At 40.5% G+C, this 20,939-nt stretch overlaps 1 protein-coding gene across 1 annotated transcript; it reads left to right on the top strand.

Moving 5' to 3' along the window:
• The first annotated feature begins 1,951 nt into the window (after nucleotides 1-1,951).
• morc3a (MORC family CW-type zinc finger 3a) lies at nucleotides 1,952-20,677 on the top strand. Its single transcript, XM_004557878.6, has 18 exons — nucleotides 1,952-2,037; nucleotides 8,612-8,684; nucleotides 9,100-9,232; nucleotides 10,271-10,497; nucleotides 11,555-11,711; nucleotides 12,346-12,493; nucleotides 14,475-14,609; nucleotides 14,703-14,822; nucleotides 14,922-15,019; nucleotides 15,135-15,242; nucleotides 15,333-15,461; nucleotides 15,925-15,999; nucleotides 16,104-16,143; nucleotides 17,322-17,433; nucleotides 17,514-17,610; nucleotides 17,696-18,788; nucleotides 19,628-19,818; nucleotides 19,925-20,677. The coding sequence occupies exons 1-18, from the start codon at nucleotides 1,999-2,001 to the stop codon at nucleotides 20,073-20,075; spliced, it is 3,126 nt and encodes a 1,041-aa protein (XP_004557935.1). The 5' UTR covers nucleotides 1,952-1,998; the 3' UTR covers nucleotides 20,076-20,677.
• Nucleotides 20,678-20,939: the final 262 nt, after the last annotated feature.

Here is a 20,939-nt window from a genome sequence, read left to right as displayed (position 1 = left end):
ACTAAAAATAAGGGGGAAAACCTGTTTTGACAAAGTTATGTGTTATATAAACGTCCTTAGAATGTTACAGTCGTGCAATACTTGGATATATTCACATCATTTTCAATTTGATGCTAATTATGAAACTATAACGAGCATCTTACATAATGGTGTGACAACGAATGACAAATCACAATATAAGAGAACATCTTACTGTTTCATATAAACGGCGATTACCACAGTATTACACACTAAATGTTTCAGTGCAGAGGTGGTGGCTGACTGGAATGGAGTTTTTAACCTCAATAATTTGGAGAGGTTTCAGTACTTTCCAGACATCCTGTTTGTCCTGCAGACCAATCATCAGTATGTCTTTGAACTATCAAGTCCAAAGACATACTGATGAAGAAAATAATGTGAAGAATAACTATTTGAGTTTAGAACTTCTGATTGGGTTAGCCATGAACAAATCCCATGCAGCCACAAATCAAGTGAAGTGACCACATTACAGAAAAAAGGAAGTATTTTAAAATTTCATACATTTGTTCAGGCATTTTTGTACATTCATTAGGTTGGCATGGTATCAAAGTATTTAACATCTCACAGCAAGGACGTTTCTGGTCAAAATTCTGGCAGGTGTCAGTGATTCTGTATCAGCAGTGAATGTGAAATCGAGTGCTGTATGTATAGTTAAAGCTGTTGACTTGTTGAAAGCACTTTGAGTGATCGGTAGGACTAGAAAAGTAGATTAAATTACGATCCTACCTCTAATGCACAAAGTACATTTTTAAAAAAAGACAAGCTGAAATCCATTTATTCTGAACTAACTGAGAACGAGATCAAAGGAAGGGATGGGGAAGTCATAAATTACAAAGGCACCTGAGCTCCTGTTTCAGTGAGTGTGGGAAACGCATGCAAATCCAGCACACGCGAGGTTTCATAACACATATTTGAATATACAGACTAGCTTACAATAACAAAATTGTGTTTTCGTTTTAATTAGTGTTGAATTTATATATCTATAATTTTACATTCTTGATGTGATTATTTTTTTTAGGTTATAGCATTTTTTTACGCATGATTACATAAAAATCAGAATGATAATAGACAATTATTTTCATTTCCACTTTCATCCATCCATCCATCAATTTTCTTCCGCTTATCCCGGTCGCGGGGGCAGCAGTCCAAGCAGAGAAGCCCAGACCTCCCTCTCCCACCTCCTCCAGCTTGTCCGGGGGAACACCAAGGCGTTCCCAGGCCAGCCGAGAGATATAATATCTCCAGCGTGTCCTGGGTCTGCCCCGGGGGCTCGGCATGCCCGCTTTCAATAGATCGGAATATGTTTTAAATAATTGTTTCTGATGTTTTCATGTCTTAGATAAAACAGGATATGGTGTTGTGAGAAAATAGATGGTTTTTTTTCAAAAACTTTGTAAATCCAAGAAAATACCTTCCATCTATTCTCTGAAGCCTTAAAGATTAATCCATGTATTTAATTATTTCCTTTATAAAATAAAGAAATGAACTGTTTTTTAAATATCATTTATGTCTCTGTGCTATTGCCCCTACATTATAACCAATCCAGATATTTTGCGTCATTGAAATATCCTTATAGAATTATGTTATATTTGTTAAAATCTCTGCCACCCTGTTGGCCACATCCCCCAGTTTAAATACGAATAATCCCCTTTTTCTCACTTGCACTTTTCATCACTTGCACTGGCACAACAACACTGGCACGTGTATCACATTCCGTAACACTAAAATTAATTTCAAGGTACGTCACTGTCGGCACGCTTTTATTTTGGAACGTCAAGCCGGAAGTGTTCCAGACAGCGTGCAATGCACAAATAAACCCTTACATATGAGGTATGGATATTGATATTAACATAAAACATAAGCAAGGGCGATTTTAATTAACTTAAAAGTTCTCTGTTTAATTTTTGTGTAACTCGAGTGTTTTGGCCGACCGGATGCTTGGACCTAACCCCGCCCACAGCAATCGGTCTACAGAGAAAGATGGCGACGCAGATGGACCATGGTGTTCCGTTAAGCACGGTGAGAGGAGTTTACTTATTTGTTTGGGGAGTTTTGTCCTATTTATTGGTGGACTAAATGTGTGAACAATTGAAACAACAGTAAGAATCTGCGTCTGGGTTCAGTGAGGTTAATTCAGTCCATACAGCACACCCGCTGTGGTCAAAGCTGTATTGGCTGTTGGTACCGAGGTCTGTGGGACTCCCATGTAGTTACCAGTCAGTTTATATTTACAACTGCCAAAGAGTACTGTCATCGTTAACAGCAGTATTGATTACTCAGAAATTAGGTCCGGTTGCGCTGTGAATTCAGGCTAGTGGATAAGTTTCGTTTTCCTGACTCACGGCTGGTTTTACAGCCCACTAACATACTGGTTACAATGGCCTGTCTCGTCTTGTTCCAGGTCGACACAGAGCCAGGACCAGTGTATTCTCTATATCTATATTTGGTAGGAGGTTAAATGGCTTTTGCATAAGATTTAATGCACTTGTATAATGTTTTCCCTCTATTCAAAGGAGCTTGCAAAGAAAAGCGTCTGGACTTCTTTAAGTTGCTTGAAGACGTTTCACCTCTCATCCGAGAAGCTTCTTCAGTTCTAAGGTCAAATGGTGGAGAGTCCCAGATATAAACCTAGTGGGAGTAACCCCCCACAGAGGGACAAAAGGACCCCCTGATGATCCTCTAATCGCCTGAGCCAAGGTGTGAAACTGGGTGTGGGTCCCAATCAGCCAGAGTTTCGGGTGAGTTCATTGTGAAACCTGGCCCCACCTTATCATGCGAATTCCTGAGGTCAGATGGCCCAGGATGTGAGTGGGCGTTAAGGCGTCTGGGAAGGGATCTCAAAACTGGATTATAGATGGCAGAGAGTTGGTGTCGTAAACCACCACCATGCACTGTACAGCATACACCAACTTAACAATGTGGTGTATGCTGTACAGTGCAGCGAGGAATGCTCAGACCTCTACATTGGAGAGACCAAACAGCCACTTCACAAGCGCATGGCACAACACAGAAGAGCCACCTCCACAGGACAAGACTCAGCAGTCCATCTGCATCTTAAGGACAAAGGACACTCTTTCGAGGATGCCAATGTTCACATTTTGGACAGAGAGGACAGATGGTTCGAAAGAGGAGTGAAAGAAGCCATCTATGTCCACTGTGAGCGACCATCTTTGAACAGAGGCGGGGGTTTACGACACCAACTCTCTGCCATCTATAATCCAGTTTTGAGATCCCTTCCCAGACGCCTTAACGCCCACCCACATCCTGGGCCATCTGACCTCAGGAATTCGCATGATAAGGTGGGGCCAGGTTTCACAATGAACTCACCCGAAACTCTGGCTGATTGGGACCCACACCCAGTTTCACACCTTGGCTCAGGCGATTAGAGGATCATCAGGGGGTCCATTGTCCCTCTGTGGGGGGCTACTCCCACTAGGTTTATATCTGGGACTCTCCACCATTTGACCTTAGAACTGAAGAAGCTTCTCGGATGAGAGGTGAAACGTCTTCAAGCAACTTAAAGAAGTCCAGACGCTTTTCTTTGCAAGCTCCTTTGACTACGAATACCTGGATGACTGAGAACCTTCACAGACATTTTCCCTCTATTCACCCTCTTAAAGTCTTCCCCTGTTTGTTTATTACTCTGTAGTAAGTAGGCCTGCCACAAACGATTATTTTGATAGTCGACTAGTCACCGATTATTTTTGCGATTAGTCGACTAATCAGATCATGCATCCATTGGACGTAAAACGTACAGCTTATTGCACCAGCACGCATCTGCTTTTATATCATTAGCTTACAGCTTGAAGTGTTTAAGGTGCTAACTAAAAATAAAGACAAGATGATAGTTTATTGAATTTAAATGAAATTTGCAGGTTGTTTCGGTGGACTTTATTAAACTCAGCCGTCTGCTCCTTGCTATATAAAATACAACGGGACACCGGAGTATATTCTCGAGCATCTCACACTTCTGATAATCAGTTGTCTGCTTGACATTTATTCAGCTGTGTGAAAACTTTAACTTTAATCTCAGCCAAACCGATTTACTCCGGAACAAATAAAACACTGAAAAAAGCCAAACAATAACACTTTTAAGTTATCTAAGTGACTTATATATCATGTTTAACCTGAGTAGCGAAAGACGGTGGTGGGTTTGAAAACGATTTGACGAGAGTCCGGTGTTCTCACGGGCTCTAGTGAGGCTTGAACCCCGGCTAGCTATCGAGCTGGTGGGTAACAGACGTCTCCGAAAACGTCGGAGCGCTTTTGCAAATATGTGATGTCTTGATAAACTGAGCAGATATTTGAGGTTTACACAGTTACATTCTCGCCTGAACATTTAAACATTTATTTTGTGACCCAGAAAGAATAATAAGAGTAATATTAAAACTAACTAGTAGAGCTGGGCCATATTATACCGTTCATGGTAATACCGGTATAATGTTAGGCAACGATAGGAAAATGAAATATCGCGATAGAATGGGAGGAAAACACGCATGCGCAGTGCCTTTGTTTTCATACGCACATGGCCGATTGTTGAGTGAAACAGATGAACCAGAATTGGTTTGTAAAAATGGTGCAACTTCAGTCATGTGGAACTGGTTTGGTGTTTGTCCGTCAGATACACGACAAAGCACATTTTTTTTTGCAGAACATGCAAGCAGCCGTTGTTATTGTCGTATTTGTCGGACTAAGATGCTCTTAAATCTGGGAGTAATCTGGGTCCTAAACTCTGTATTCTTCTGGTCAAACGAACACTGCAGCATCACTGAGAGTTAAAAACTGTCTAAATTCTTTCATCTTTAATAAAACGATCAGCATTGCTGCTTTACCAGGTGTAACTATGAAGTTTAACTTCCAGGCATCCATGAAAACAAAATTTATTACATTTAACGGAGTTAGAAGTTAGCAGGAAGCTAGCGGAAGTTAGCTCGCTAGTTTTGCTAGTCACCTAAGCATGATATAGCATGTTCTGACTGAGAGATTTCTGAAAAAATTCAAACGTACAGCTCTGCTATCACTTCCAACATAAATGAAGACAGGAAACTAAACAGCAGTGACGTTTGTAGGGTTACTGAAGTTGGGCTAGGTGGTATATAATGATGTGCTATGTGATCGCTAGCGACACAGCTATGTTAGCATAACATAAACAGTGAAGCTGGAGGACTAACACTAACACTTTTCCACTTATAAAAGTTAACGTTAAGGTTCCTGATAGTTAGAGACAAATGCAATCGCATGGCAGGATGCTGTAAACGAACCAAACTTCAGTCAGGAGAACAACTGAGATAATCCATCCACAATACGAGGTTAGTCATTAATGTACTGCAACAACATGGGAATAGAGCAGCTGCCAGAGAATTCAACATTAATGAATCAATGGTACAGAAGTGGAGCAAGCAAGAAGAATGAGTTTAATAAAGTTTGATTTATCTGACTGCTTTGTTTCGCTTAATGTGCCTTATAATCCCGTGCACCTTATGGTCCGAAAAATACGTACTGCACACTGCAGTTTAATGTTGCAAAGCACCTCTTTTTAACTTCAGTGGATATTATATATGGTTATGCTCAGGATATGTCAGCCCATTTCTACTGGAAATGCCTTTTGGTTAAACTTTCAGCAAGGAATTTGCATTTGCACTGTTACATTTTTATAAAGCTTTAATGTACATAAAAACCAGCTTCTTGTTTAAGTGAAAATAAATGGAAGGTTGTCTTTTTGCGCTAGTAATGTTGTGGAGTTGTATTTTGTCTCGCATCAGTTATATCGTCAGTTATATCGTTATCGCAAATTTTCAAATATATATCGTGATAAATATTTTTGGCCATATCGCCCTGCTCTACTAACTAGCTGCCGCCATTGTTGGAAACTAAATTGGGCTGCGCTATGAATTCTGGGACACAGCTTCTTCTTCAGGGTTTAACGGCAGCTGGCATCCTTGTACATGCAGTGCTGCCATCTTCTGTTTCAGTCCGTTATTACACTCTTAAATCCTACTACTTATTCCTGCGTCTTTTGGGATCTTACAAAGCTTCAAACGACGCGTCAACTATTAAATTAGTTGTCGACGATTTTGATAGTCGACGTAATTGTGACTAGACGACTAGTCGTGGCAGCCTTAGTAGTAAGTGTGTCCCTCGTGTTATCACACTTGTGAAAGCAAAACAAGGGATTAAAGTTGTTTAGGTCACGTTTGTTTGACTGCGGAGCTTCTTTGCATATGTCTGTGAAGGTTCTCAGTCATCCAGGTCAGAGTCATTTCAGTCAGAGTGTGTGTCCACACATTCAGACAGAAACTGGTTCATCCCAAAGACAGAACTCCTAAACACAAACTTAACAACGTAGTATAGGCTGTACAGTGTAGGGGGGAATGCTCAGACCTCTACATTGGACAGACCGAACAGTCACTTCATAAAAGCATGGCACAACATAGAAGAGCCACCTCCACAGGACAAGACTCGGCTGTCCTTCTGCATCTAAAGGACAAAGGTCACTCCTTCGAGGACACCAATGTTCACATTTTGGACAGAGAAGACAGATGGTTTGAAAGAGGAGTGAAAGAAGCCATCTATGTCAACTGTGAGCGACCATCTTTGAACAGAGGCAGTGGTTTATGAAACCAACTGTCTGCCATATGATAGGGTGGGGGTAGATTTCACAATGAGCTGATGTGGGCTGATTTTTAGTTAAACCCATTTTCACGCCTTGGCTCATGTGATTAGGTAGATCATTAAGGGGTCCGGTGTCCCTCTTGGGGGGACACTCCCATAGGGCTTAAATCTGGAGCTCTCCAACATTTGACTCTAGAACTGAAGAAGCTTCTCAGATGACAGGTGAAATGTCTTCAAGCAACTTAAAGAAGTCCAGGCGCTTTTCTTTCCAAGCTCCTTAGACAGTTTCTTTGCATAATTTCCACCTACTTGAATTGATTCTGTTTATGACCAAATAAATATCAGCTTTCTAAGTGTTGAACAGTTACGATATAGATCTGTTATACCAGACATTGTCATCTGTAGTCTTGGCTGAAGCTCTGCAGTGGTGGAGAAAAAAATGACAATACCAAGCAATAAGGTAAACAAATGTAACACATTAAAAACAATATGCAAAGATGCACAGTGAACTCATTGCCATGTTCAAGAAACCAGTTTGAGATGATCTGAGCTTTGTGATATGTTACGTTATCCTGCCAGAAGCAGCTATCAGACAATCACTGTAGTCATGAGGGGATGAACATGGCCAGCAACAGTATTCAGTTATGTTGTAAGGTTTAAACGGTTCTCAGTTGGTAGTTTCCCACACACCATTACACTGTTACCACCACCCTGAACTTTTGATACAAGGCATGTTGTTTTCTGACCTGACCATTACACCAGCAAGCAGAGACTCATTAGAACAAGCAACATTTTTCCATTCTGCTGTTGGGTTAATTTGAGCAAACTGGAGCCTCAGTTTGCATGTTCTTAGCTGAGGGGAGTGCCACCCAGTGTGGTCTTCAGCCCATCTGCTTCAAAGTTCGTGTGGTTAGTAACATATGGCCAGGTGATGCTCTCCTCCAGCTACAGGACTGTTTTAATCTGACAAACTGGTCCATTTTTAAACAGCAGGATCTGGAGACCTTCAATCACTCTGTCCTTTTCTACATTAACTGCCGTGTAGAAAATGTGACAGTGACAAAAACTTAACTGAAAACCTTGGATGACAAGTAAAATCCAGGCTCTGATCAGAACTCGTCACTTAACCTTCGTGCTGAGGGTCATTTCCTTGTGCAACCTGCCAGTGCCAACCAGAGGATGGGTATTAAACAGGCAAAGGAGGCTTATAAGAAGAGGATCGAGGGCTTCCTCACTGATAACAACCCCCAGCCAGGTGTGGAGCGGCATCCCAATCTCTCACCAACTAGAAAGACCAGAGCCCCCAACTGCCGACAGCAGCCTCAAACTCGCAGAGGACCTCAACACCTTCTTTAGAAGGGTGCTCAACCTCTCCCTGACTCATGCCACCATTCCCACCAATCTGAAGGTCTCCACTATCATTCCGATCTCAATGACTACAGACCTGTAGCCCTCACGTCTGTAGTCATGAAGTTTTTGGAGCAGATACTGTCTCAGCACATCAGAGACTGTCTACCACCCTTCCTTCACCCGCACCAGTTTGCTTACAGAGCAAATCCTTCACTCACCTTTTTTTCTCATTCTGATGTTTGGTTTGAACTTCAGCAGGTTGTTTTGACCATGCTGAATTACTGCCATGTGATTAGCTGATTCAGTTTTTGTGTTAATAAGAATTTACACAAACATTTTTATCTGGATTTCCTGTGCTGTTGCTACATGTGGGAAACCCTTCCCCTTACTGTTCTTCCCTATTACAAGTCTGATCTCTTCTGCAAAGATTTGCATGTATTTTCACTAAATTGACCAGTGCAGCGCTGAACTGACCAGGTTTTGGTTTCAAAATTACATCAAACCTTTGTTTTAAACATGGAGCATATTTTCCATGCAGTAAAAATAAATAAAGTCAGTAAAGCCCCTTTGTTGTGGTGGATGTGATATAAAATGCAACTAATTTGTGAAATTGAATTTGTTTCACTTGTAGCTTTCGCCCAAGTTTCTGCACAGCAACTCCACCAGCCACACCTGGCCCTTCAGCGCTATAGCTGAACTGATTGGTGAGTCACTGTGATCTCATTGTATTTCGAGGTTGGTTTCTATTTCACTTCCAATTCTGAGAACAACAGCTGTAACGACACAGACAGATGATTATATAACAAAGTCAAATATTTACTTGATTGAACTGTATGTCTTGTTTCATGTTAAAAAAAAATACAATAAATAACAATAATATGTAATATAATAGTGAAGATATATATATATATATATATATATATATATATATATATATATATATCTTCACTATATTTCTGCACGAATCTAACTTTATGAGTCTGTTTAATATGTACACTGTATGTAGCAGAAAAATAGGTCCTCTGTTAAAAAAAGTAGTCTCTCCCTGCTGCTCATCTACACTGTAATTCTGGCGTTCATATTTGGATTTTAAATGCTCCCTAAAACTGTTTTTGACAGACAATGCCTACGACCCAGACGTCAGTGCCAAACAGTTCTGGATTGATAAAACTGTGGTCAAAGGAGAAGAATGCCTCAGCTTCATGGATAATGGAAATGGGCTGGACAATAAAACAATGCATAAGATGCTCAGGTACAGATGCAACTACGGTGTCATTTTTTGAAACTTGTGGAAAGTCAGATTTCAGAAGATTGAAATCTTTGTAAAACCTTGAGATTTTAACATAAATTCATGGAGTGTGTGGTTTGCAGAATTTTATGGTGTCATTGTGCCATCATTGGGTGTCGTATTGAAGAAATTAAAAGTGTATTGTACAGCTCTCACCATGCCTTTTCATATCATGTGTTACTCGATATGGTCTCTTGTAGTGACGCGCGAATCATGAACGAATCGTTCAATACTCGAGAATCACTTTACTGACTCATGAATCATGATTCACATGCTCAACTGACTCACTGACTCATCCCTGTTGCTGTTAGCAGCAATGTATCTAGCTTATAATTAAAATTGTGGAGAAAAACACAACATCCAGTATCTTAACAAAAAAAAATTCTGCTCTGAACTGGAAGGAAAAACCCTGAGTAGAAGCTCACATCAAGAAAATAGCTCCTCGGTTCACAGTAGCTTCGCTCTGCTAACATGCTAACAGCACATTTGAGCTACTCACCCCCTCCCTCCTGTGCTGAATCATAGAGCGAACGAATCACTCACTCACTCACCTACCTCCTCCCTCCTGGCTCACAGCTTCTTCTTCTTCTTGGTTGGCAACCAATGTTAAGGCGCATTACAAATTTGGTGCTAACAATGAAGGTTAAGGTCAAATGCTTAGCCAACCTAGGTGCTCATGTCTTCCGAGGCCTAGTATGTTGTTGTGAAGATTGAAGCCATGATAAATTGTGCGTAAGATAGCATTTGAACTGATTTCCACATTTGGTGTGACCTTGACCTTGATCATGACCATTTTAAATTAAATCAAAAATTAAATCACCTAGAGATGCTTTTGGTACCTGCCATCAGACAAAAGTTAAACATGATATCTTGAAAACTGTGGATGCTAGACTGCTAACAGACAGTCAGACAAATGGAACTGATTGCATACTGCTTCCCTTCAGAGGGAGAATTATGGTTTGCAAAACTGGTAAAAAAAAATTTGCATTTTCTCTCCTTCAGCTTCGGATACAGTGACAAGATGCCCCTGAACGGTAAAGATCCAATTGGAATCTATGGCAATGGCTTCAAGTCTGGCTCCATGCGTCTTGGCAAAGATGCTATTGTCTTCTCCAAGTCGAAGAGGAGCTTATGCGTGGGGATGCTCTCCCAGACTTACCTGGAAAAGATTGGTGCAGATCAAATAATTGTACCTATTGTTTCCTTTGAAGAGAGCGACTCCAAGAACTATATCCTTTATCTAATGAAATATTATACATCAACTATGTATTCATTACTCCAGGATCAAATTAAGTCAGCTGAAAAAGAACAGGAGCAATCCAGAGATCTCAGAGAGAAAAAAGGGAGAAAAAAGAGATTCCTTTAAAAAAAAACATAAATAAATCAAAATTAGAGACTAGATAAAAGGTGTGATAACAAAGTCCTGCAACTTTGCTAAAACAAAAATTTTATAACTCTGATTTCATCTTTTCTTACACCTCTGAAGTGCTTCCAGTCTTGCTGTTGTATTTATTTTATTTAGATCTGTGGTTGTCCTGTTCTACTGGTTTACAAGTGAGGTCTGTAGAAAAGCAAAGACTTGACCAGGACTATTGTTGTTGGAGTTTTTATCTCCATGTTTAAAGGGTTGTGCACTGTGAATTGTTCCCAAGAGTCAGACTATTAAAGCAGAGGTCCGGTAGTGTCTGATAGAAAAGAATTCAGGAGAAATAATCAGAACTGTGATGCCTGGCACCGTGCACCAGCACTTTATGCATAATTCAGTAGCTTGTAGAAACACGTGTCTTGATGCACGCTCAGTCATCCAGGTAAGTAGATCCCAAAAGGTTGATTCTGTTCTGGACGTAGCGTTTTCAGAGGGAGAAATGTGTTGCAGAAACATCTTTAGCAGCAATAACACAAAGTAATTGTTTTCTGTATAGTTCTGATACTGTGTGAAGTTACCTGAAATCTTCAAACGGGCCAAATCTTCTGCTTTTTTAGAAGTGTTCAAACATGTCAATCATCATTTAATCAAATTCATTCGATTAGCAGCACCTCATCATGAACAAACCTTCTTCTTCACATGATTGTATGAGTGGAGTCGGGCTAAATGTTATCAAGTAGGATTTGATTTATTTGAAGAATGGAGTAGGAGAAAATCTGAACTGAGCTACAAACCTAGCATGTGAGATGTGCTAGGTTTGTAGCTGTAAATGTCATTGAGAAGGGTATTTTTTTGTCATCTTTTGTCATAAGTCATACTTCCCTTTTTCCTTTGTTTTCCGTCCTTAACTTCTCCTTTACTCTGTGTAAGAGAGGACCAGAAATCCAGTCTACAGGCCATTCTGCAGTATTCCCCTTTCAGCACACAAGAAGAGCTACTCTCAGAGATTCATGCAATTAGTTTGCCGGGATCCACGTCGAAAACTGGCACACGGATCATCATCTGGAACCTCCGCAGGTCTGTCTGTGGTCCACACAGGAATAAAGGGTCATATGTGATTTCAGAGGCTATGCTGTTGCAATTAAAGCCTGCTAGTTAAAGCCTCTCATTACTGGATCATTACTATCATCATTCCTACAAGAATCAAATCACCATCTTTCTTGTTTGCCTGATAAAAAGATGATAGTTTACAGATCTGGAAGCTTTCTTTGCACGACAAAGAGGGCAAATTAACTGGATGTCAACTGCACACCATTTGTTGAAATGCACTCCATACCATTACATTTACCTCAAGGATGATGCATCCATGATTTCCAAAAAGAAAATTCTTCTGATTTTCATACCAATAGTAGTTCAAAACATGCACGCCCTAATGACTCAGTTAATTGGTTTTTCTCTATACCTAAACTGTTAACCACTTATTCACGCTGCTTTTTAGAGCGAGGTAAATGCCTTCCCAACTCAGTATTTAGTCTTTTGCAATCCTTCCTTTCAATTTATTTCACATTTTCCAGAGGGTTCTAACTTTTTGTAAACATAGTTCTAAGAAATATTGCATGACAAAGTCCTCCCTCTCTGCACTTATATTCTAACTGTCTTTTGCACTAATAACCAATAACATAAACTGTGTCTTGTTTTGTTTTTTTGTCAGGACATCTACTGGAACAACAGAGTTTGATTTTGAGAAGGATCGGTATGACATCCGAATTCCATCTGAGGTTTACAGTGCAGAGAATGACACTAATCAGCGTCCAGACAAGATCACGTCACACATCCCTGAGAGCATGTACTCGCTTCGGGTAAGCAGCATAAATGCGCATGCCCTGAAATAAACCATTAGCACTTGGTGCTAAAAGAGAAAGCCTCTTTGTCCTCAACATAATTATGCATCCAAAAATGAGAGTGCAACAGCTTTAGATGCTAATCACAGTTCAGTCCAGTGGGCAACTTCTGGTTAGATCCACAGGTTCAGCTTTTTTTTTTGACAGTGACACAATTTTTGTAAGTTTACCTCTGTGCACCTACACAGTAAAATTAAACAGCAGAGGGATTTGTGGGATTAAACAAAAGCTTTGCATTAACTGTTAAAGAATTGCAGCCATTTGTATACAGTCCCCCATCTGAGTCCCCAGGCTCAGATTAATATATTTTTGAAGCAGAGAGTATAGCCTTGCATACTTCCACAGTTCATCCTGGTACTTCTATCAGCAGTCACTTCACCAGTAAACAGTAGTGGCTCGTTTTCACTGGCAGCCATACATGCCCATGACATAACTCCACCATGTTTCAGAGAGGATGGGTTATGCTTCAGGCAGGGTTCGTACAGGTGAAAATACTTGAATATAGTCTTTTCAAGGTTTGAAAAGCGCTTGAATTTCAGATGTGATGCTTAAACGTGCTTGAAACTGTATTTCATTCACCACAAATAACTATCTGACCGAATAGTTTTCTTATCAGATAGAGAAATAAAATAAGTGTTTGATGGAAAATGACACTGAGTCACATGACAGGTGAGTCCTAGTAAATCATTTTTGAGTATGTGTAAATAAAATATGCTAATTTTGGAAACTTTTATTATTATTTTGCCAGCTATCAACCTTGCTGAAGAAATGACTGAAATGCACTGCGCTTTACTTAGTCCCTATGGACCCCAAAGCGCTTCACACTACATTCAGTCATTCACACACTGGTGCTGGCAAGCTACATTGTAGCCACAGCCGCCCTGGGGCGCACTGACAGAGGCGAGGCTGCCGGACACTGGTGCCACCAGGCCCTCTGACCACCACCAGTAGGCAACGGGTGAAGTGTCTTGCCCAAGGACACAATGACACAAGACTGTCAGAGCCGGGGCTCGAACCAGCAACCTTCCGATTACAAGGCGAACTGCCAACTCCTGAGCCACGATCGCCCCAGTAGTTAGTTATGGCATAGTGATTTATGAAATATGCTGTAAAATTGGCTAACATTACTTAGCAGTAGCAGTAATGTGAGTTACTTCACTCAAGTGAAAGCTTTAAGCGTTAGTCTGATACCTAACTTTTACTAAATAATGGTAAAAAGAGTGACTGATCCTCATGGGCACAAAGAATAGCCACTTTTTTATGCTACCGAAGTCCCGGGCCTTTCATTAAAAATCTGTTTATTGTGAGCACCTACACATTAAACAACTTAAAAATTATAATTGGCTTCAAGCTCACATTGAGGCCTGTGTGGCACTGAGACAAATTTGAGTGTTTTAATATAATAATGTTTCATGAATGTTAGGCTGCCTGTTTATGAACAATACGTTATAATTCTACATAATTATATCACAGATGATAGGTAGATGCTTGTGCATTCTTAAAGTATTATATGTTGAATTGAACTGAGTATGTCATCTGTTCAAAGCCTCTCCCAGTCAGTGCTGTTCTCCATGCCTGTTTTACTGTACATGATGTTATTGGCACAAACACTTTAAAGGTGATTATAAAAGATAAAAAGATTTTTAAAAAATCTATGAATGCATGGATCCCTCTCTCTCTCATTTATATATATATATATATATATATATATATATATATATATATATATATATATATATATATATATATATATATATATATGGAAAACACTTTATAAGCTGAAAAATTACAGGCAGATATTGCATTAAGGAGGTCTGTAAAATAGTCACTCTTAATCATGGTTTTTAGAGATTTCCCCCAATTTATGAGCTCCACCCAGTTTTCTTTTTCACGATTCTTCTGATTGTATAAGTAAAATGACATCTGTGGGTGGGTGTAGGCATTTTCCAGCATTCTGTACCTGAAGCCTCGAATGCAGATCATAGTTCGGGGTCAAAAGGTGAAATCTCAGCTCATCGCCAAGAGCCTGGCCTGGATCAGAAAGGATCACTATAAGCCTACTTTCCTAGTACCGGTATCCTTTTTACACAGCTTTTCTACAACTGTATAATTTTGGTGATATGTTTATTCTGCTGTTTTTTTGCGTTTTCCTTAAATTGTATGCTAGACCCAAAGAATTCCTATTACTTTTGGGTATAACACCAAAAGCAAAGACCAGTGTGGCATAATGATGTATCACAAGAACCGGCTCATTAAAGCTTACGAACGTGTCGGCTGTCAGCTTAAGGTCAGTTTCTGCTGTTTAAGTGAGTTTTTCTTTAATCACGTGTTTTAACATGTAGAATGATGTAGATGTTATCATTTGCTAAAATGTTGCTTCCTACAGGCCAACAACAACGGTGTTGGAGTCATTGGGGTCATAGAATGTAACTTTTTGGATCCCACTCACAACAAACAGAGTTTTATGGAGAATGACAAGTACAGGTAATAGCATTCCTGATTACATTTATCACCTCGAAGGCTCGATTGAGGTCATAATGAGGTTTGGGTGGGTGAGGCACAGTCTGATGTCTGTCTGATGCAAACTTTCTTGGCACAGGAAAACCATGAATAATTTGGGGATTAAATTGGAGGAGTACTGGAAAGAGATACGCTACAGAAAGACGAAAGAAAATCCAAATAGCACCATACTACCAGAAGATATCAAGTTAGTACACTTCGCAGCGACTGGCATCAGGTTTTCATTCATTCAAATTTGTGTTTGCATATGTGTTTAACCATGCCGGTTTGTCTTTAGGAAGCGACCAGATCAAAACTGGGCGCAGTGTGATAGCTGTCTGCAGTGGCGTAAACTTCCTGATGGCATTGACATCAACAAGCTGCCAGAGAAATGGTTCTGCCAAATGAACCCTGATCCTCAGTTCAGGTAATTGGATTTTTGGCAGTTTACCATGATTCTGTTCCAGAAAGCAGGTTCAACAATCTCTGAGTCCATTACCAAAACTAACCATCGGTTTTGATTCCAACAAGGCCTGATCAGAGTTATTTCCATCAACTCTGAGTGTGTTTACTCAGAGTTAAACATATAAGTGAATAGTAGAAATAAAGCCTTCATCAATGGTGCTTTGATACCAGTATGGCCACGGCAAATACCATGGCAAAGGGCAAATAAAAAGTCGACCCCCATTTTATTCCAGTGTTTGAGGAACCTAAATTTGCTGGTAATTATTACATGGTTATGTCACTACCTCCTTATATGGTGACACTGGTTTTTCTGAATGGACAAACACACACAGATGAATCAGGAAAGAAAATCTTTATCTACTTATGGGAGGGGGACTAGCACTGGTTACCAGTCTTTTCACTTCAGTTCTCAATTGCACTTACAGGAGCTGCCAGGTAGCCGAGGAAAAAGAAGACTCTGATGATGATCAGCCTTCGTATCGCAAGACCTACAAACAGCAGTGAGTCACAGTGACAGAAGTTTAAATTAATATTTATACAGAAATCTAAACGAAAATCTTAACTGATCATAAAAGAGGTGACCTGTGTGATTTATTTGTTACAGGGAGAGAGAGGAAAAGAAACAGGAGAAGGAAAGACAGATGGTAAGGATGCGTCATTTTCTGTAAATCGTTTTTCTTTTTTTTCTGCTGCAAGGGCACCTGCAGTGCCTTACTATGACTTTGAGGGATTTTGTCATTTTAATTATTTGTGATCCTGTGCGCATTTGTGGAGTATTGAACCCATGAAGAACAGTTGCCTCTGTCTAAACTTGCCAAACAAAATGAGGCTCTCGGAGAGCGGCAGGGAGACCTGGAACGGCGGCTGCATCAAACAGTGTTTCCCATTTATCACTTTGGAGGCCAGCAGCAATGTGCTATTGATAGAATCATCATATTAGACTAAACAAATCTAAACTTAGCACAAACTCTAATTATATATTTGTTTGGTCTATCATTATTACTATTATTATTAGTAGTAGTAGTAGTATCATATTATTGTTGTTATTATTATTATTATTATTATTATTATCTAGGCCAGTGTTATAGGGCAGCTTCAAGCTGGTGTTCTGCAAAAAACTAAACCTAGCACCTCTTCCAAATTGAGGGCCGGTTTCCATATAATGGGGGATTTCACAGGTAAGCCACGAAGTAGGCATCCCAAGAAGATAACACCACAAGAACTCCACTTTTCCTCAGGAACTCTAGACAGGCTTCTACAGATTTAAAGTTTGCAAGCTGATATGGCCGACAGCTTTCTACCCAGGCAGAGTGCACATAGCCAATCTCCAGTCTCACTGGGCTGCCAACAAGCCTGCCAAGAAGACTGTGGTTCACCATCAGGCCTTTTTGTGCCCATGTGCACTGGAACTTGAACATGTGAAAGTGTGGAGAAGATGCAGAGAACGATATGTTGATTGCAGCACTGATTGGGTAAGAACTTTTGGAGGTGGAGGCAGTGTGGTAGTATGAGGCGGCATCTCCCTCACTGGAAAAAATGGCTCATCAGTGCAGAGAGATGACGAGATAAAACCAGTAGCAATCCCATATCTCCGCAGTCTCGCACCGAACCATTCCTGACCTCAAACCGACTGAACAGTTGTGGGATCAACTTGGGCTTAAATGGTACCATTTAAGGGAACGGTGTAAGATTTATTGCCAAGAAAAATTGTTACAACAAAAAAATAATCAGCCAAATACAAGATTCTTTACTTTTTGTGCTAAATTTAGATTCAGTTTAGTCTAATATGATGATTAATGTTCAGTCTTTTTTTTATTGACAGATTGTCCACCAATCCCCTTCCACTCCCACTACTTTGAGGAGCTGTTCATTACAAGAGGGCGCTACAAGGCCTGAATCCTCACCGCTGACGTCTTCCACCATTTCTTCAGCTGGTGAGAAATTTTTCTCTTTGAGTGTGAGTGGGGAAAAACACTTTGAGAAATTAAAATGTATTTGTATTCTTTCTCTTTAGCCTACAGCCCTTCTCGTAATGATGGTTTTCCAGTTATTACTAGTGTATGCTCATTGTCAGCAGGCGCATTGTCAGCAGGCGCATTGTCAACCCTGAGGTATGGTTTTGTGTTGTTTGGCAGCTTAAATATGTGTTTTGGGACAGTAACATTGGGCGTTAACTCTGTTTTTTGTGCTCTGCAGAGTAAAAAGGAAACTGCCTGTTACTCCACAGAACACACCAAAAAGATCTCGGATAAATGGCTTCCACAGGAGCACCTCGGAAACAGCCCCATCAGTAGATGTGACCCCACTGAGCTCTCCTTCTGTGAATGTCGATAGTAATACTGATGATACCGACGATGAAATTGTCATCTTGGAGACTGCTAGCACCCCCAAGCCAAAACAGAACCTCTACGATTTAAATAAAGTGAAGAAAGAGGAAGAGCAAAGTGACAATAATGTCAGCATGCTGTTGGAGTGTAGCGATGATGCTGCTGTGGATGTCCCCTCAGACACGAATGCTGCAGGAGCAAGCTCTGCAGGGTCTGCAGCTGTGGAAACCAGTTCCTCCCCAGCGCCCCTTCCACAGCTGTCAAGCGCCACTACCCAGACAGAAGCACCTATTGTGAAGCAAGAAGGCGAGGACCAAAAGCAAGATGATATTAATAAGGGTGGTAAAGAACAGACCTCAAATATGGATAACTGCAACGTTCAGCAAAGAAAATTTAAGCAGGAGAGCAGTGGAGACAGTCAGAGTGAACATCAGGGACAGAAGACCTTGCAGAATGGTGTGAACCATGATCTAGAAAGGGAAGGAAGTCCTAGACCTTCCTGTTCAAATATCGGTGACAACGAATATAGTCCACTTACCTACCCCAATATCTCTGAGGTACAGCAACAACAAGACCAGCTGCTTGAGCTCATGCAGGAGACCGCTCAGGAGAGAGACTCTTTAAAAGAACAGGTCCAGAAACTTACCTCACAAGTGAAAGACCTGGAGAAAAAACTGAAGGAGATGGCACCGGTCAGCGTAAAGAAGGAGTGTTGTCACCAAGCCAGCCAGACAGAAGAAACAGGATGGCAGACGGACTACAAAAGTCTGTTCGAGAAGGCCAAACAGAAAGTCAGTGAACTGATTAAAGAGAAGGAGGCTTTAATAGCAGCATCTGATACCAAGGCCAATCTGAGTGCTGACAAAAATGTGGAAAACGATGATGAGATCGCACTGCAAGTTGACGCTCTAGTCCGGAAACTGGATCAAAGAACGAAGGAGACAGAAGAGCTGCGCTCACGGGTCAGTGACACTGTGTAGGGCTGTCTTTGTTTAAAGAAAATAGTAAAAGTGATGACAAAAAGCTTTTCTCACATTCAGTTGAAATAATTTGAGTCTTAAACGCACTGAACTAAACAAGCTTTTTGCCTCTGCCTAGCTTATGCTTCTGGTAGCGCTGACGTAGGAACGTGCATGTCACTCCGTCTGTAAACACAAAGTTGGAAATGGTCATGTCAAATTTGACCTGTATAGAGGTCAAATAGATTGATCTGAAGGTCATTATAACATACCATAATAGACCCATTTCTGTAATATACTTACATATCTATACTATTGCTAATATATATTGTAATATATCTATATCACTAAAGCACTTCTGGATGGATGCAAACTGCATTTCGTTGCCCTGTACCTGTGCATGTGCAATGACAATAAAGTTTAATTCTAATTCTAATTCTAATTCTAAATGATGGTATACAGAGCTGTTACAACTATGATTCTTACTGCTAATGTTTGTATTGGCAACATACTGTTTAGGGAACAGTATGTAAAAGTAAATACTCCTCAGCGCTGCCCTGGGGGAGGTTTGCACTTACTGAGTGCTTCTTGTTAATCCTTATATTTATTTATCTATTTATTTATTTAACATCTGGCAGCAGCTGGCCGATGTTGTCATGTGCCTTAATTGGTGTTCTGATAAAAGCACATGCTATGAGGTATACCTTACATCTACTTGTCAATCCAACTGTATAAGGGAAAATATCCCAAATTGCCCACTGTTATGCACTTTTTAAATATATTTCTCCTTTCGTTTGATTGATATTGACCTTCGTACCTACCCTCTCCCTCTGCACCACCAGCTGGACCTTGTGGAGGAGCACAAGGCAAACCTGGCAGCCCAGTGTGAAGAGCTCCAGTTAAGCTTAGAGCACCAAAGGGAAAAAGCACAAAGTCTTCCAACAACCAGTGAATCTTCAATTCAGACACATCCAGAGGAGGAAGGAGGGGCAGCTGTTTCTGGCACACATTCAAACTCAGATGCATCCAGAAGGTTGGACTGCTGGGAGATCACTCCTCGTGGTTTTGATGTAGCCCTCTTTGATAAAGCAATTTATGAAAGCAGCCTCACTGTTTTTCTCCTTTCTGTTTCCCCTTAGTTTGGTAGAGCTTCGGCAGAACGTCGGGCGCCTTCTTCTCTCCCACGTGCCTGCGCTGGACCTGGCACAAGTGAATTTCGAGTGTAATGTAATTGATGAGATCCTAGACCAGTTTCTCACTAATAACAATTCTGACACAACAAATGATTAAACAAAAGTCGTCACATCCTGGATTTAACTAGCGCTCCGCCTGTAAATGTTTCATAAGGAGACCCGTGAGTGGGATATTAACTTAATTTAAGGTATGTTACAGATGCTTACGGATTTTTATTTTTAGGTTACTTTAACTAGCTTTTTAGGGTTTTTATGAAACAGAAACGAACAGCTGTAGATATTAATTGCTCCCAAGTTTCTCAAGAAAATCAAGGAAGTAGCAGTTTGTCAGTAGTCTTGCCAGCTATTAATACTTTTGTGTTTGATTTTTCTCTTGTTTTTGTTTTAAATAATAGGTTGCACATTTTGTATTATCATGTCTTACCAAATATATTTTTATATTGCCTATTTATATTTGTTGATTACTGCTCTGCGGCGAGGTGTGGTTTGTGGCTTAGCTGCAGGGGAGGGGTGGCCGGCACAGCTCAGGTCCATTACGGTAACCATGACTTCCCTATTTAAGTAACTGTCCGGTCCCAAAAGAGGGGTGGGAGGTTTGGAGAGGAGAGGAAAGCGCACAGCCATACAGGTGTATATATGTGTGTGTGTGTGGCTGTGTAGGAGCAAAATAAAAATGAGTTTGTCAAAACAACCTGCAAAGGCATCAGGTCCTTGTGTCATAAGCTCTATAAGACTTTGGTAGTCTTCTCAAAATCACAACGCAAGTCTGCCACAGAAGTTTGTCATCGCTGCAAGCGGTTTCATTATAATAATGAGGTGTGTGATGTGGGGCACAAGGAGCAAGGTCTTCAGTTTTGGTTGATTGTTTCAAACTCAAATGTTTTGGCAGCGTAGGTGGCAATTAAGGCATTAACCTTAGGCACCCTGGTTTTACATTTCACTTTTGGGCAATAATTCAAGT

Source organism: Maylandia zebra, linkage group LG16 (assembly GCF_041146795.1).
Source record: "Maylandia zebra isolate NMK-2024a linkage group LG16, Mzebra_GT3a, whole genome shotgun sequence".
Lineage (NCBI taxonomy): Eukaryota > Metazoa > Chordata > Actinopteri > Cichliformes > Cichlidae > Maylandia > Maylandia zebra.
Note: the sequence above shows the minus strand (reverse complement) of the source record. Positions and strands in the feature narration are given on the sequence as shown.